The 17346-nt window shown below is 47.6% G+C and overlaps 1 protein-coding gene across 1 annotated transcript in view; it reads left to right on the top strand.

Moving 5' to 3' along the window:
- The window catches only part of LOC144097855 (uncharacterized), a 91910-nt gene extending 76821 nt beyond the window's left edge, over positions 1 to 15089 (top strand). The window contains exons 14-16 of the mRNA XM_077630467.1: positions 9498 to 9706; positions 10431 to 10544; positions 14859 to 15089. Coding sequence (XP_077486593.1) covers positions 9498 to 9706; positions 10431 to 10544; positions 14859 to 14945 — 410 coding nt within the window. The 3' untranslated portion in view covers positions 14946 to 15089. The remainder of the gene's footprint in view (positions 1 to 9497; positions 9707 to 10430; positions 10545 to 14858) is intronic.
- The last annotated feature ends 2257 nt before the right edge of the window (positions 15090 to 17346 follow it).

The raw sequence follows: 17346 nt of genomic DNA, 5'->3' as shown, positions 1-17346 counted from the left end.
TCAGCGTTGCAGCAAAACAAAACCGTCACACGCTGCTTACTTTTTTGTCCTCCCTGGCAGGCTTCGACCTTGAAGCAGAGACTCTTTTTGGGCTGAAGATTGTAAAACAACCCTGCCTCGTCAATGTTAAAAACATCGCGAGCGTCATATCCCGCGATGAAAGACTGCAGCCTGGTTGCCATCAGATCTTCAACGACGGAGGTATCAGCCTTTTTCCTTTCACCGCAAATTTTCAATTCCAAGCGTGAGTGCAATGTCCGCAGCCTTCTCACGCAGAACTTTTCCATAAGCATTGACACCAGCCGCTGTGACCTCTTTAAACTATGTTAGAACTTTTTCTAACTTTACATGGTGAGCAGTCTTCGCTTCTTTGGAGTTTACGCCAGAATGCTGCACATTCTGCGTAAATTGGTCGCACTGACCGACGATCGTAGAAGCGTAGAAATTGGCAGGCCTAATTCCTTGGCCATGTCAATGCGCCTTTTCTTGGGCTCTTTGTCCACCTTCTCTAAAATATCCAGTCTGTCCTTCAAGGACAGCGCCTTCCGCTTTCGCGACATCGTACTGATTGCAGTACCTTTCGGGCTGACGCAATCAATGCTCGTAAAACGACACACGCAAACAACACGCTGCACTTCCGTATTCATCGTGCACGAGGGAACAAAAGTGGGAGCTCCTGCTGGCGTGACAATGTGCGCGCTGGCTGTAGCAAAAAGACTAGCGGAACAGGCTCGCAGGGCCGTGAGAAATGTGGACAAGACAAATCGTGCCCGGCCGGTTGGGTTGGCTGGTTCGCAGGGCGAACGGACCAGTAAGCAGCGGCACTAGCCTCTGTTGGGTTGAGGAAAAACGAGAGCGTTGAGACTCCATCCGGACAGCTTTATTCCAGCCTAGCGAATGCCGGCCAGAGCACGAGACGCGTGCCAGTCGCCGCGAGCCTCACACGGGCGGGCGCACCTCCGCGCAGCCAAGCCACTCAGACGGCCTAGCCACTGCATGTGGCTACTGCCTACAACATCTCCCCTTTCAGAAAAACAACCTCTTGGGAGGAATGACGCAACTTCCACACTTGGTGTGCCGGTGGAAGGCGTCAGCGCAGGTTGTTTGTGAATCTTCTTGAGAAACTGAAATCCCAGGAAGAGATTCGTCGTATGCAACGTCTTGGTGGTCTCCCTCCTCTTTCGCAGGCTTGAGAAAAGGGACAAGATGGGTTCGATTTCGCCGTATAGTGCCGTTCCCAGTGTCAACTATATATGACCTAGGCTCGCTTGCGGGCCACACCACATTCCCTTTTCGCTCTAAGTCTGTAACCCAGACTTCATCTCCTTCCAGAAGGGTCGGAAGTTGTCGTACGCCATCTCGTCTATAGTAATCTTTTCGCTGCTATTCACGGTATTGGGTTTCAAAATTCCAAAGTTTAGTGGCGTCTGGCAAACGGGGAACAAGCCTACCGGGAGTCACAGGAATCTGTCCACAACCGCCTCCCCATCAATAGTTCAGAGGGGCTGTAGCCATTTTTCAGTGGAGTTGACCTGTAGGACAAAAGGGTCAGGTACGGATCTTGAGTCTTCTTCATTGAAGTTTTGATGATTTTTACCGCAGCCTCAGCGAGTCCATTGCTCTGAGGGTATTGTGGGCTTGATGTGAAGTTTTTGAACCCGTATTCTTGCGCAGACTTAGCGAAGAGGTCGGAGGACGAGAACTGCGGACCATTATCGGAGACTACCACCTGTGGAATGCCGTGCCGGGCAAAAATTGATTTGCAGTGATTGATCACTGTACTAGATGACAGCTTCTCTAGACGAGTCAGTTCCGGATCTCTGGAGTAATAATCAGTCACGATTAACCACCAGTGGCTGTTCAAGAAGAACAGGTCCACTGCAACTCTCTCCCATAGTCTTGAAGAAAACTCGGTGCTTCGAAGGGGGATTTTTCGGTTGCTCGACGTCTTGACACATTCTAGACAATGTTTTATCATGGTTGCGATGTCTTTGGCCACTGTAGGCCACGAAACGGTGTCCTTAGCGCGAGCTTGCGTCTTCCTAATGCCGAAGTGGCCTTCGTGCAGAAGACACAGAATTTCGTTCCTGCACGTGAGTGGGACAACCATCCGGGCTGTGTAGAGTAGCAGATCATCCTCCATGGTGAATTGGCCACGATGCTTCTAGAAAGGCCTGACCTCAAGGGGAAATTCCCGTCTGGAAGGTCAGTTTTTCTTGCAGGGTTCTCGGAGATACAAGCACATGCGATCTGATTTTTGGGACTCTTTTAGCCGCTCAAGGCAGTGCTGCTTGATGGGAAGAGTTATCCTCACACAGCGGACAAAAGCTTCAATGTCGCCCTCTAGCTTGGTGTCACCGGTCTGTTGAAGCGGTGCTCTAGAAAGCATGCCAGCGGCGAGGAGGTCTTTCCCAGGAACGTACGCCACCTCGTACTGGTACTGCATCATCCTCATTTTGAGCCTCTGTAGTCGAGGTGTAAGGTCATCAAGACTCATTGACATAAAGATTGGTACCAGCGGCTTGTAGTCGGTCTTGAGTGAGAAGAACTTGCCGACGAGATAGTCGCTGAACTTTCCGCAAGCCCAAACCAGGCAAGAGCCTCTTTCTGTAGTTGTGCATAGCGTTTCTCTGTGTCAGATAGAAGCCGGGAGGCATAAGCGATGACCAAAAACTTTCCACTGTCCTGTTTCTGTCAAATAACCGCCCCCAGTCCATAGGAAGAAGCGTCTGCACCGACTACTTTATCCTTTGCAGGGTCGTACACCCCTAGCACTGGGCGAGACAAAAGTAGTCGCTTCCACTTGTCAATTGCTTAAGGAATGTCCCAAACAAATTCCTGCTTTTTTGACAGCAAGCGAGCGGTTGGAGCACATCATGGAGGTTGGGGACAAAACGTGTAAGCTAGGTTGCCATTCCAAGCACCCTTTGCAGCTCGCTACTGTTGGTCGGGCTGCTCATCTTTAAGATGGCCTCAACCTTTTTGTCGTCCAGTTGGATTCCTTGCTGGTCAAGCTTGTGACCCAGGAACGTGAGCTGGTCGACGTGAAACAGGCACTTGTTCTCGTTTAGCATGGCACCTGCCTTAGTTACTCATTGAAGAACGGTGCGGAGTGTCTCGTTGTGCTCTGTTTCGTCTGAGCCCCAGATAAGGATGTCTTCCACATGACACACAACTCTGTTGACACCTTCCAGAATTTTTGACATCTGCTTCTGGAAGTGCTCAGGAGCGGACGCGATGCCAAATGGGAGCCTGTTGATGTAAAACTTCCTGAATGGCATGATGAAAGTAGTGAGCTTCTTGCTGCTTTCACTGAGTGGCATCTGCCAGAACCCTGAATTGGCATCCAGCTTCAAAAACACCTTGGCTCCATGGAGTAGCCTGAGTGTATGCTCAACAGAGGGAATCGGATGCCGCTCTCGTAGGACGTGATGGTTGTGCTCAATGAAGTCGACGCAAATTCTAACATCACCGTTTGGTTTTTGGACTACCACCATTGGTGCACACCATTCAGTCGGCTCATCAACAGGTGAAATGACGCCAATATTTTCCATTCGCTGCAGTTCATGCCTTGTTTTCGTGTAGAGCGGAATTGGTATGCGGCGAGGGGTGCTTAAAGTAAATGGTTTCGCACCTTCGCGCAGGCGAATGTGGTGTTCTCTTAGTAGCTTGCCGAGGCCTTGAAACAACGAAGGAAATTCGTCACTTGGGCTCACCTTCTTTGCGACGGCGCTGACGAAGGTTAGCACCTGCAAGTCTCTGATGGCGGGCTTGCCGAGTAAGGGAGTGGGGACATCTTCCAGCATGTAGACGTCTTTGAGCGTTTCGCGTCTACGGTAGGTGAGTTGAAGACTCGCTACGCCCTTGGCTGTGAGAGGTCTCCCATCAGGACCGTAGAGCTGCTGAGGAGCTACGGACAACGGAGGCTGCTGTCGGAGCATGCCGACAGTCGTAGGTGGGAGGACAGATTCGTGGGCACCTGTGTCAATCTTGAATTTGACAGGTTGGCCTTGCACGAGGATGGTTGTCTCCCACGTCGACGTATTGAAGGACGAAACTGTTCCGAGAAATCCACCTTCGCTGGTGGGTTCTGATGCTTCAACGATGTCAGCCCGGCGTGACATGCAGACAGACGCGTAATGGCCCTTTTTGTGACATCCCCTGCATACCTGCGTCCGTGCTGGGCACAGTGAACGCGGGTGTCGTTCTTTCCCACGCCAACGACACGATGGCTGAACGCTGTCAGCTGGACGCGGATGTGGCCTTGATTCAAAGTGCTCTCGGCCGTCGCTGAAGTGAGCAGCGTTCGTGGGATGCCTGACTTGCTGTCTGCCTGATGCAACTTTGTTGACGGTCAGCGTTTCGCGGTGAAGCTCCACTTGCTGCTGACGAACGCTTTCGACCTGCCTGATAATATCTAGCGCCTTCTGAAGAGCAAGATTAGCGTCTAGTTGGTCTCGCTGACAGTTTCTGGTCTTGAATGCCGACGACCAGTCTGTCTCGAACCAGTTCCTCTCGAAGGGCGCCGTACTCACAATGGTTGGAAAGCATGTGAAGCGCAGTTACGAAGTCTTCCACGGATTCGCCGTTGTTTCGGACCCTCGTATTGAAGCGTGCCCGTTCAAAAATGGCGCTGCGCCGTGGTATAAAGTAGCTGTCGAACTGCTTTAGGACGACTTCCATGTTCTGAACGTTCTCACTGGAGAGTTTGAAGGTTCTGAAGACGTCCTCGGCTTGGTCGCCCATCAAGTAAAGGAGCGTGTCAACCTGGTGTGACCCTGATTTGCCACAGAGACTGCAAGCCGTGTAAAAATGCTCGAACCGCTTCCTCCATTTCGGCCAGTCGGCAGGAGTCGTGAAGCAGAAGGCCTCGGGCGGTTGAATGACGGACGCCATGTACTCGCCACGTAGTCCAGGCCGTAGACGCTGCTGTGACGTGTGCCCCCGTAGATGCGAGAGGAAGCAGCCCCGGTTGGGCTTACTGTGGGAATTGTGTTACTTCTGACACCAGGTTGGGTTGAGGAAAAACGAGAGCGTTGAGACGCCAACCGAACAGCTTTATTCCAGCCCAGCGAATGCCGGCCCGAGCACGAGATGTGTGCCAGCTGCCGTGAGCCTCACGCGGGCGCGCCGCCGCGCAGCCAAGCCAAGCCACGCAGATGGCCTAGCCACTGGATGTGGCTACTGCCTTCAACAGCTTCAGGCAACAACAAAGTAAAAAGAAAAAGGCGAAGAGGCCGTCCCCAAAAACTAGAGAGAGAGAGAAAGCTTCGCTTGCCTCATCAGCCTCCCTGCTGCCGCGGAATCCCAAACCGGCACTGGCGCACCCTGCGCCGTTGGCCGCTCGACGGTCGCGGTACCGAAGTTCGTATCACCTGGCGCGACGCAGGAAAGTGTTCGGAACATCCGAATTTTGGCCCATTGTACACAATGCATTTCGGCGGGGGAATTTTACGAATTCGTATCACACCGAAATTCGTATCAGCCGGGTTCGTATCACTGAGATTCTACTTGATTCTACGAGATTCTACAGGATTCTGAACCTTGTGAAATGGCAGCAGAGTTAAAATGTGGCGAAAGGCTGGATCAGCATTTATTGCATTCCTACTGGTGTGCTACTGGCAGAAACATTTCTTAAAATTATTTTTCCAGAAAGCACAAATTTTGGTCTTCAATTTTTGCATTTGGTTTCTGTTGACCCATGTAGAGTGAGAAGAAAATTTCATACAGAAGTATAAAATTTGAAAAACAAAGAATATCTTCACTTGCACTAAGGTCCTAGGAGTGCAACAATACAGATGGGGTAAAAATAGATAAGTCGTGAAGAAATGTGCTCCACAATGGGAGTGTCTAGGCACAAGAGCGTGCTGGAGAAAAACTCTCACTGTTTGAGAGTTTCCCCACAATGCGAAGCTCCCACGGTTCATGAAACGATTTTTTTTTTAGTACTTCCTGAACGATTTCAGTAATGAAATTTCGGGACAGTATAAAAAAAGATGCATACAAGCTGGTACTACAACAATTTGTAAAAAATCAGTTTTTTTTTTTTCAAATTTCAAAGCTGCTCACCCCCCTTAAGATAGCTTCCATGCACCTTTGCTCATAATGGCGGGGAATCTGCATTGCAGGGAGTATGCTTTCTCAGGAGCAAGCTTACCTAGCGACAAGCTTTCATGTCAGTGTGAGGAAGGCAGAACACCCTAGTTTGAGCTGTGCGTGCTGCCACAGCACGCATTTAATGTGACACAGAGGTGCCCGGATATCTGCACTGTGTGCACATTGCCTGCGGCAAGTGGAAATACGCGTGGAGCACCTCCTCTTAGGGTTAGGAACGGCCATGCTGCAGAAAGCACGACGTAAGAACGCCCAGCTGGGAACTTTTGAAGTGCCCTGAGCCAGAGGGAAAACCACATAAACATAAAAATATAACACAAAAACTGTGGTTGTGATGGAAGAGACAACAAAAAGATGACCAAAAAGTGAAAACTGACCAGTGCTGCTTATAAGTAGGGTGACAAGAGATTCTCTCATGCCCTCTGTCTCTCCAGCATCTCTTGATGCATGAGGCAATAAATGTTCCATTTTCAATTATATTCTCCCTGAAAGGCCACTTTCATTCGTTGTTTTCATGTCTCATTCGTACACACCTAGCATGCTTGCATATCTTCTTTCGGGGCACTTCTGAGAAGGTGAGCAAATTTTAATGGTTCCTTCAAGTTCTTCTTAAAGGGAGTCTACTGTATTGATAATGAAGCTCTCATTGGGTTGCGAAAAATGTTTGATTGGCGTGAAATTCCCAGCTTCAGAAATGAATGAAATCCGTAAGTTCGAGCATGCTGCATGTATTAATGAATCTAAGACTGAAGATGCCTTTTGTATACAGTAGACTCCCGATAAGACACTCGGTTGAGACAAATTCTTGGAATAAAAAATAAACAATGAGCGACCATTTCATTGGTTTCCCATAGGACACGACGTAAGAAAAAATCCGCTTAAGGCAATCTTTCGCAGGAACCACGAACCACGGTGACGCCGTGCAATGGCATTCACGGGGTCCATTGTCCACATGGCAATGCCCAGAAAAGAAATGTACAGGGTGTTTCGCTCAAGATTTCATGCAGTTTTTGAAAAACAGGCTTTTTGAGTTAGAAGAGCTCTTTTTTTTTTTCTGACATTTGCAGCATTACAGCAATGTAGTACCTGAGAATACAGCTGAGACGTGCTAACTAGCAGGCTGGTTAACTAATGTTGAATAGTTAACTTTGGAACTAATACTGTTAGGCTTCTTAATTAATGAGAGGTGTGTAGCACACCGTAAGTAATATCCATATCAGTACTTTTGAAAAATCTCTTATCCTCGATGCTGTACATTGCGCCAAAATATATGCTTTGTCGAGAAGCTTGCAGTCGAAGCAACCTCTCCAACGTACACAACTCATAGAAATAGCAGAGATTTTTTGGCCCACGGCGCTGAGGGTAGCAGTTCTCGAAATTCTAAAAATTGATATGGATATTACTTACGATGGGGCACACACCTCTCAATAATTAAGCAGCCTAATAGTAATAGTGAAAAAGTTAACTATTCAATATTAGTTACCTATCCTACTAGTTGGCACACTTTAGCTGTGTTCTTGTGTACTATGCTGCTAAAAATGTTATGCCAAAAAACTTGCTCTTTTAACTCAAAACGCCCAATTTTAAAAATTGTGTAAAGTCTTGAGTGAAACACCCTGTATATGTATGTGTGCAGTATGTATATATAAATGTATATAGTATATAATGCTTCTACGCAAGAAAGCGCACTGCCACAAATTGACTTCAAACTGTGGAGAAGCCATCTTGTGGGAGCTTACTTTCTTGCTGGTATGGAAAAGACGACACCATCACGCCTGTGCTGTCTCAGAGACCTGACATGGTAGATCTTGGCATTGCGCACGAGTCACTTGCCACGTGTTGCCTCCCGCAGTCTAAAAGGTGCATATGCGTGAAGTGCACCAGCTTTTTTACTTGAGGCTTAAAGGTGCACTAAAGAGGAATCTGAACTCTTCTTTTTACTGCGGGTACTCTAGCTACACGTTCCAGGCATTCTTAGAAACTTCGAATTGTTGTCCTGTGCGGTCAATTGCCCTAATTAAATTGGATTAAACGTCCCGGCTCCCGCCTTTTTTCTTGAACTCAGCGCGGTAGGTAGGCGGAGCCAACCAACGCGTGAAGTGCCTTTTAGCCAGTCCAGGGGCAGCTCCGCTTTCGCTTTCATTGTTTTTAGGTTTCTGTGAATAAACAGTTTCAGTCACAAACAATATGGCCCCAAATTAGGCCCATGGAAATAAAATACGCGTGCACTTTTTGATTTACGTATCACTCCACCGATGGCAGAGCGGCAAGCTGCCACGGGACTGGCTGACGCGTTGGTTGACTCCTCCTACCTACCGCGTTGGGTTCAGAAAAAGGGCGGGAGCTGGGACATTTAATCCGATTTAATTAGGGCAATGAGCCGCACAGGACAATAATTCGAAGTTTCTAAGAATGCCTGGAACGTGTAGATGGAGCACCCGCAGTAAAAAGACGAGTTCAGATTCCTCTTTAGTGCACCTTTAAAAACTACGGGGCCGGTTTTTCCGCTGATGCGCAGTGGCAGCGTGTATTATAGCCGTGCAGAGATAGCCAGATGTTGGCACTGCGCTCATTGCCTGCGGGGTACAGAAATGCGCATGGTGTGCCTACTTGTGGAGTTAATGACTGGTGTGCTGCCGTAGGAGCCAGAGCACTCGGAGCCAGATGGAAAGCAAAACTCTGAAAGACTCACAAACGGCAGCCGCTGTGGGGTACACTGAGAAAAAAAAGAACTCTGGAAAAAGAAATTTAGACCATTGCCATTTTCAAATAGGATAACACGAGCTGGTTTCATGGTCTGTCTTCAGCTCACTTCATGCGTAATACAATACATGCTGTTTGCAGTTATCCTCTCTCTGAAAGGCTATTTTATTCATTGTTTTCATGTAACATTTATATGGACACACATAGCATGCTCGCATCTTTTTTTTAGGGGCACTTCTGTTGTGATGAACTTCTGATAAGATGAACAAATTTTGTGATTCCTTCAAGTTCACATTAATGGGTGCCTACTGTATTGTGCTCAGGTTTTTCCTGGGTATACTAGGAGGGAATTCAGGAAGCTGTTAAGTTAGGACGATGCATTTCCAGTGAACATTCTCGATCCTTGCGAAGCTTCAGCCTGGCGTAGCTGTGAGAACACTTCCCGTTGCCCCCACAGAGACTCCTTTATTTCCTTACTTCGCTGTTATTATGGCCACATGGATGCATCCATAGGGCATGGCACCTGCTGGAAGGGCCACAAGTGAATGAGATGATGCTCTGGTGAGGGTGAAGTTTATGAAGGAGGATGATGTGTTTGGAACACCTTGCATTTCGTGCCATAGAGTGCATTTTTAGTGAGTCAGTTCGTATCACTAATATTCTGCTTTACTTGAGAACAGAATGGGCCTCGCCTCTCGTGCTGTTTCCAGCTCCAGTGGAGGTGCGGGACAGTACCACCATGTCTCCGCAATTTTCATCTCCTCCCCCTCTTCTGACCCGGGCCAGGGCCAGTCCAGTAGTGCGCTTCGCTCACAGGCATCGCTTGAGCACGGTGATGGAAGTCTCGGAAGAGACCACCTGCTCGAGCGTCCACAACACTACTTCCCTGGTGAGTTCGATGCGGACTTCTTTGTGTCATCTTTGTAATGCAGGTTAAGCGTTGGTAAGCTCTCTACTGTTGGAATGAAATTGGCATGACTGAATGCATTAGCATGCTGCACCTGTTGGTTTAGGTTTTTAATGCATGAAAGGACCTGCATTTCTTCTGCCTTCTCGGGCCAAATTTTGAGTTGTTTGGTTGCAATCTTTAGCTTATTGATGCCCCCACCGGTCATTGAGATCACATTTGCAGTCTGCAGCGATCGCAAAATCGGGGTCTTTTTTGCGTGGTCATTTTTTAGATCAGAGGGAAGCAATACTGATGCAGCACATGAGGGTGATTTGAGCAACACTGAAAGCCAGTGCAGACGTTGGAGCTCTTTTCAATGACCACCCCGCGTTCAGCATGCTGGCTTCGAGAAATATTGCCTTTAAGTTCTTGATGATTCTGGCTGATGTCTTCACATTTCGGTCCTTCAGGTTGAGTGAAGTCGAGATGGCCAACTGTGTTTTCAGTGCAGCAACATTTGCACAGTGTTTGTATTAAGGCAAGTGTGTTCCTTCAAGGGCAAGCTGATGAGCCTGGCAATAAAGAAATGCAAGCCAACTGCATATAAGGGGCGATTTTTTTTTTTTTTTGCCTTTGGAAAATGTTGTTGGTTTAGACATACATAAGTCTTTTTTTCAAATGTGTGAACAAAGAGACCCAACAAAACTGACCATGCATTCTCCAGGCGCAGGGGCCTTTGCTGGAGGAGAGCCTCCTCATGGATGCCAAACAGCCAGCACTTGTCGATGCGACATTTGGGGGTTTGACCGCCACCAAGGCCTCTCAGCTAGACGTGATGGCAAGTTTTTTTTTTTTTTTTCTGGTATCATAATTATTGTCATTGCGACCAAATTCCACCTTGCCTCCAAGTTACCTTTTAAACATGGGTGTGCGAATATAGAAAGTTTGAAGTACGGGTATGAAAAAAAAATGGCCTCGAATAATGAATCTGATATATGTTGAGTAAGAGAAATATTTCCGAAAATTATACCGGCAATGCTGTTGCTCTTTTTTTTTTTTCAATATAGTGTATGGTCATTGCAGCTGCAATATTTGAGACATGCTGAGTGCCTGGCCCGCCACAGAATGCAATAGCAGAGAATGCACACCAGTAATGTAATTAAATGTGGTGGTTCAAATCTCCCGCCATTTCTTGTGATTTGTTGCATGGCTTACCTGCTGGAAGATGTTCATCACTGCCTGAAACTGCCTTGCACAGAGCTTTTTCGGCCTCGCGCTTGGCATACCTCCATTTCACACTGCGGCGGTTCCGAGTCCGTCTTGCTCTTTTCTCGCATGTGATCGGCATTTTTTATCAGTTTCGGATCATGTTGTCTCCTCTCCACACTTGCCACTGCTTCGTGCTCGCGAGCGCCTGCCTTCTCGCATGACTGCCGCTTCAGTTCAGCAGCCACGGCGCACATACCGCCATTGTCAGTTCCTACAAAGGACCTGGCTTGAGCTCTGTCGCATGTCGGACGCCCCAGAGGTCAGCTGCTCACACAGTGCAGTCCCTCGTGGAGGCGGCGTGATGTCACACTATCTGTCCACCGACTGGAGAGCTATTGCACCACCGGTCCAGCTCTTCCTCTGAGAGCACGGGCTCCTATCCACTGTTAAGTGGGAGCGCATGTGGTGCACTCCTTGTAACACTTGCACCGCTTTTTGGGCCGATGAGCTCCTCATGCTTCGCACAAAACTAGACTGACTCAGCACCTTGTAAAAAAAAAAAAATGGCTGCGGCTTAGCATGGCTAAGCCCGGTTATGTAAGCGAAAGCATTGTTATGCGTAGCTATGATGTGCTGCTAAGCCAGGTTAGACGCTACCTCTTTGTCCGTCGCCGAAGTCATGGCGGAGGCAGAAGCAGCAGTGGCTGCCTCCAATGCTTTTCGCTGCCGCCTTTCGGCATCCTTCAACCACCGTTGAGCCAGTCAATGCTCCTCTTCTTCGTCGGTCTCTGCCGCTACCTTGGCATGTTTAGTTTTCCTACCTCTAGCCAAATACTTAGCATGATTGGCAACGTCAGCCAGATGATCAGACTCAGCCCATCGTCTACAAGACCGTCCCGAAGGCATAGACCGTCCCAGCAGACTCGCTTCATCCGAGAAAGTGCGAGGTGGCAGTGTGTATGCACACGAGGGCGGCGCAGTCTCCCTTTCAAGTGAACGGCGAGTCGCGTGGTTAGTCACATGGACACAGATGGCGAGCGGCATTCAGCGCAGCGGCTGCGGCGCACGGCTGCGGTGAGTCACGTGGCTGACACACCTCCACTCCTCCACTTGAAGGTCAAATGTGCCACGCCGATGACCTTGGTCGACAAGGCTAGTAAAGCTTTGACTTTAAAAGATATCATGTGCACAGAAATGTATACTGCTTGATTAGACAGCATAAGTTTCCAACTTGCAATTTGATCACGCAAAATGAAATCCATAAAGCAATACATGACTGGAAACTAAAAACAGCATGATGGCTGGTAACCCTCATTTATTTGCAGTTCAAAGGACTGGGAGAAGTGCCCAGGTTATCGAAAGGTTGATTTATAAAATGCCCCGTGGCCCGGGAAAGAAAAAAAAAGAACGTGGATTAGCTGAGCTAATCCAGAATATACAAAGCGAAAGCTTTCGGTGTTCTTTGTGTTCATTGGCGACAGCCTTCACCACAACAGAGCAGCCTGCGCGGAAATTACTTTTGATATTGCATCACTGAGGTGGCAGACTCGGATGATTTTGAGGAAAAGAAGGGTGCATAACTGGCTCTCTGGGTCAGTGAACGCCTCAATCGTGTTTTTTGAGGCTGGAAATGTTGTGGCAGACACGTGGCACTGCAGCAATAGGCCGCAGAGTTCATTGGGTGACCAGCCTCTCGTGACCAACCATTAACTGCCACCTGGGGGGGGGTGGGCGCACTGCCTATTCAGTGTGCGGAACGCACTCAACGTTGCAGGCGCCAAGCCACATCTGCTCGGCTAGATCATGTGGTCAGGCAGCAGCCATTCTGTGGCTGTAGAGCCCTGGCGCAGCGGCAGCGAAGATTCAGCGCGGCGAAGTCACGTGGTGCGTCGCTATGGCAGGAGTGCAGCGGAGCATTCAAGGTCAAACTGCGTCCTCATTGCTAACAGCACCGTGCACAACACAGATGACTCACTCAATAACATTGAAGTTCGCTTTCTTCCGCCTAATTCTACAGCTGAGCTGCAGCCTTTAAATCAGGGCGTCATTAGGGCCTTGAAGGCAGTTTGCAAGAGGAGACTGATTGACACTCTTCTCGTGAAGCTTCATATGAATCAGGACCTGAAGATCGACCTGCTGGGAGCAATCCAGATGCTTAAAGTGGCATGGGACAGCGTGAAAGGCGAAACGATTGCCAACTGCTTTCGGCACGCAGGTTTTGTTCCAGCAGAGGCCCGTGCATCAAGTGACAATCCCGACGAAGCAGAAGCAGAGCTTTGCGAGCTCGATTAGGTCTGGAACGATTTTTCGCGTTTTGTTGGTGGCATGCCCACAACAATGACTGTAGAAGACTTCGTAGATGGCGACGACATTGCAGCGACCACGGCTGTACTAACGGACGCCGAAATCGCTGTGGAAGTCTCTGAACATTCCGCAGGTGAAGCTCAGGCTGACCCTGCAGACGATGAGAGCATTCAGACTTCACAAGAAGCGCTTGCTGCATTGGATTTACTGCGCCGCCACTGCAGTGCTATTGAGGGCAGTGGGGTTTGCCCTTGTTGAGTGTTTGCAAACTGTGGAACAGGGTGTGATGCGGAACGCGATCAACACAAAAAAGCAGGACGTGATAACGCAGTTCTCTGCATGTAAATAAATGGACGTGACCCAAGTAAGCACCCTCAGAGTTGCTGTGCCTTGTCCGATTGCATTTTGCTGCTCTTGCATGTATTTTTTATGAAATTTTATGTGACGAATTATGGATATACGGAACTATGTTCAGATTTTTAAACTGTTCATTATAACGAGGTTTCACTGTATCAAACATATTCGAATATTAGCGCACCCCTACATCTTATCATTTATTGTGCAACCTTTTGAGAAAAGGTTTATTAGTCAGCAGGTACTTTTTGGCACGTACAGCGTGCCACACAGGGAGTATTGTCTTTACACTTTGCTCTGCACTGGAAAAGTCCTAACATCGCCTTCATAGAGGGCCAGTTTTGCATTCCTCAACACCTCAAGCTGATGTGGAGCCAAGGACTGTGTGCAGCTCGGGGGAGTAAAGGCTGGCAACAGCTGCTCATCCTTTATGGATGCGTAGCTTTCTGCAACTGCATAGCCACCATCTGTGACACTTGTCTTGCGTCATCAATGCACGGAGCTGAGCCAGAGAGCATGGAATAAGGCGAGCTGGCCATGGATGTTTGTCTCAATGGCGGGCTGTGTTGCAAGGTTTCGTTTTCCTTTACTGTTGATTATCACAAAACCCATGCAGAAATTAGGTGCTGCAGTCGTGCTACACCGCGATAGAATTGCAATTATGAATTTCTTTTTTTGAAGACACATCGAAACCTGTACATCTTATTCAATACCGTCAGACTTGTAGCACTCCTCTATGTTGGCGCATGGAAATTTCCCAGACAGAACATGGAGATTATGGGTTAATATTTAGTGCTCCGGTTCAGTGGTCCAGTCTCTTATCGTTACAAACTACGAGACTAAATAATGTTCGCACACAGTGTCCACCAGTAGCGTCCATGGTTTGTGCCCCAGGACAGCACTGACCGTCCCCGCCACTCAGTTTTCATCCTTGTTTTAAGCAGTGCAGCAGATCGTAGCACGGAACTAATGTATGGCAATATATGCAGTAGATAAAAATTGCTAAGCAATTCATTTGTAAAGTGGAGGAGACCTGGCGCTGCTTAGATGCCAAGTGAAATGCCCAGCATGCAAAGTAGTCTTATCCAAAGACTGTTCAGAGGGTCCTCCCGCTCTGCGGTTTAGTGCGTGGCGATTTCGAGTGCTGCTTAGGCTGCAAGGGTGGCTTGTGTTATGAAATTGGCAGGGGAAGGAAAATCGTCCTTTGCAATGCATCCAGGATTGTATTCCAGATGCATACTACATTGCCTTCATCGTGTCTTCATCCTTTCTTCTTTCCTTGCAGTGGGAGGAGCTGCATGATGATGCCATGTCTGACTCCCTGGCTTCATTTGTGGAGCATGAAAGGATGTTCTTGGCAGAATTCGACTAACGATTCTGCCTGAACAAACGAGTACAGCTGTTGGCACCAATTGAGCACTTTGTGCAGTTCTTTGCAGCATGGTTGACTAGTACTAGTATTGACTATATTTTTAGTGCTTTTAGTGTTTTTAGTTGACTCGACCAGAAGGCACTTGTTGCCAAAAAATTCTGCTCAGCCATTTTTTACGGCCATTGTTTTTAGCTCTTTTAAAGGTTAGGACTTTAAAGTTTCACTTGGTGCCTTGTCATAGCATCTAAAACATCGTGTTTGGCCAGTCTGCTTGCATGACTGGAGGGGATGGCTTGTTAAAAAAAAGGCAAACAAAAACAATTTGCCCACACGTGGTTTGCGAAACGTTGGGAGCGTCGCCCCTGGCTGGTCACAAGCTAGTGCTCTCTCTTCTAGCATACTAGAAACGCTAAGTGTAGGTTAAGCCCTGGAAACAAAATTTTATCTATGGCTGCCCTTGCTTGTCATCGAAGAAATTCAGTTGAGCAGGGAAGTTCTATTTATCTTATGTGCACAGTGTTGTCTCGTCACTAACAGAGAATTGAAGCTTTGTTTCCTTAGTTTCAGTACTCTTTGTACCAGGTTGGGCGCTTCCCATGCTAGCGCTGCCACTTGTTACATTGTAGTTCTTGGCATGAGATTTTTTTCAAATATTTGTGTTGATACCATTTTGATTCATTTTGAATGGATTTTCTGTGCCAATGCTGGCACCACTATTGATTGCTTCTCCAGTTTTGTAGTGAGTGTCCCAGGATTCTTTTTCTTTTTTGCAGTCATGTAGTGCAGTTGAGTGCTGAGCATTTGTGCGGGCTAGTAGGGCCACTGTTTTTTTTTCCCAGACTCCAATGTGTAGTTGCTCACGAGTGAATGCGTGCAGTTTGTTCCTCTTTTGTGCTGCAAGTTAGCATTCTGTATTACCTACTGTGGCACAGAAAAAATTGTAAGTGTTCAGAACTATGCAATTTCCCAAACATAGGCACATGAATATGTGGCCTGCAGCTCATAGAAAGTGGTTTTGTTCAAGTGTGTTGGCTGGCCCCTAATCACAATTTACATGTGATGCGAAGCAAAATTTTCATGACAAAAAAAAAATCTTATTTTATTATATTTCATTTTTTACTATGCACTGCATATGCTTTGTTGTACAATAGTTATTTCATCATTCTATTTGAATAAATATTTATTTGCTGATGTTCGTTCATTCTATTTGTGCATCATTTTTATATTTTCATGATTAAAATGTTGTAAATGTTTTTCTATGGTTTATATTAAATACATGCTCTTTTTTCTCTCTAGTTTATTTATCTGCTACTGTTGTTTCGCTTTCACAATTAACTGAGGGTTCCATTGCACTGAGTTTGGGACCCTCATCTGTATATTATTGGATCTTTGTATAATCTCATTGCATATAATAAAGTGAAACTGTGAAACCTCTAATTCTTACTTCAAGGGGATAAAAATTTTCAAATTATCCAAAAGTCAAATTATTGAGTGACACCCTGAAAAAACTGCCAAACCTGCTGGCAATTCATTTCGTGAAAAACTGCAATGGCAGTCTGCTTTTAAGACAAAAACTGCGCGTGCAACGGTTAGAAACTATCGGCAGTGTCTATTGGGACCTGAACTGCTCCAAAATGGTAAATGTTGCCAGGGCCTCATTCATTCTCACTGCCACACAGTAGCGGTGGAGTCTCCTTACAAGCAGTGTCACATTTGACCTGGCTTCACTGCACGTCGCGTGCGCTGGGGCTCTGGAGGAAAGTAATGCGGACTTGAGTTTGGAACACTTATTCACATTGAAAGCAGCACACACCTAAGTTTAATTGGCTGGCTGATGCGCGGCCACTAACAGTCGTCGACGCGGGCTGGTGGCGAGCGTAATTTCTCAGCCTAGAGACTCTGGCCTTTCGATTGTCATGCCATTGCGCGTACATGTGGGGGGCTCGGAACAATGTACTACGCAATTCCGCCCTGAACGCGGCTATTTGGACGATCGCATGCTGAACTGGTCCTACATCGGCACCACGTCTCTTCTGGAACCTGTCAGAGTAACCGGCATTAGCCCTGCAGCGTCCGAATTAACAGGCGCCTGACAACATCGACTTGCACAGGTGCTGGCCAAGACTGCGCCAGCCACCCGAATTTGCGAATTGACTCTCTCCTTACCGCGCCATAGGCCATGGGTCATATATGACTCGCGTTTTGAACGTGCCGCCAAAAGTTCAAAATGGCGCTCCTGGACAAGCTGCGCCACCTAGTTTACTTTTATAACACCATTTCTTTGGTTTTAGTTTTGTTATTGCATTTTCTAACATGAGGAGACGTGAAAAATGAAACTGACTGGATGTAGTCCGCCAGTCGCAGATAGTGGCGACCGTTCATGGTGTCAGATCATGGCGTC

The sequence above is a fragment of the Amblyomma americanum genome, chromosome 7 (assembly GCF_052857255.1).
Source record: "Amblyomma americanum isolate KBUSLIRL-KWMA chromosome 7, ASM5285725v1, whole genome shotgun sequence".
Lineage (NCBI taxonomy): Eukaryota > Metazoa > Arthropoda > Arachnida > Ixodida > Ixodidae > Amblyomma > Amblyomma americanum.
Note: the sequence above shows the minus strand (reverse complement) of the source record. Positions and strands in the feature narration are given on the sequence as shown.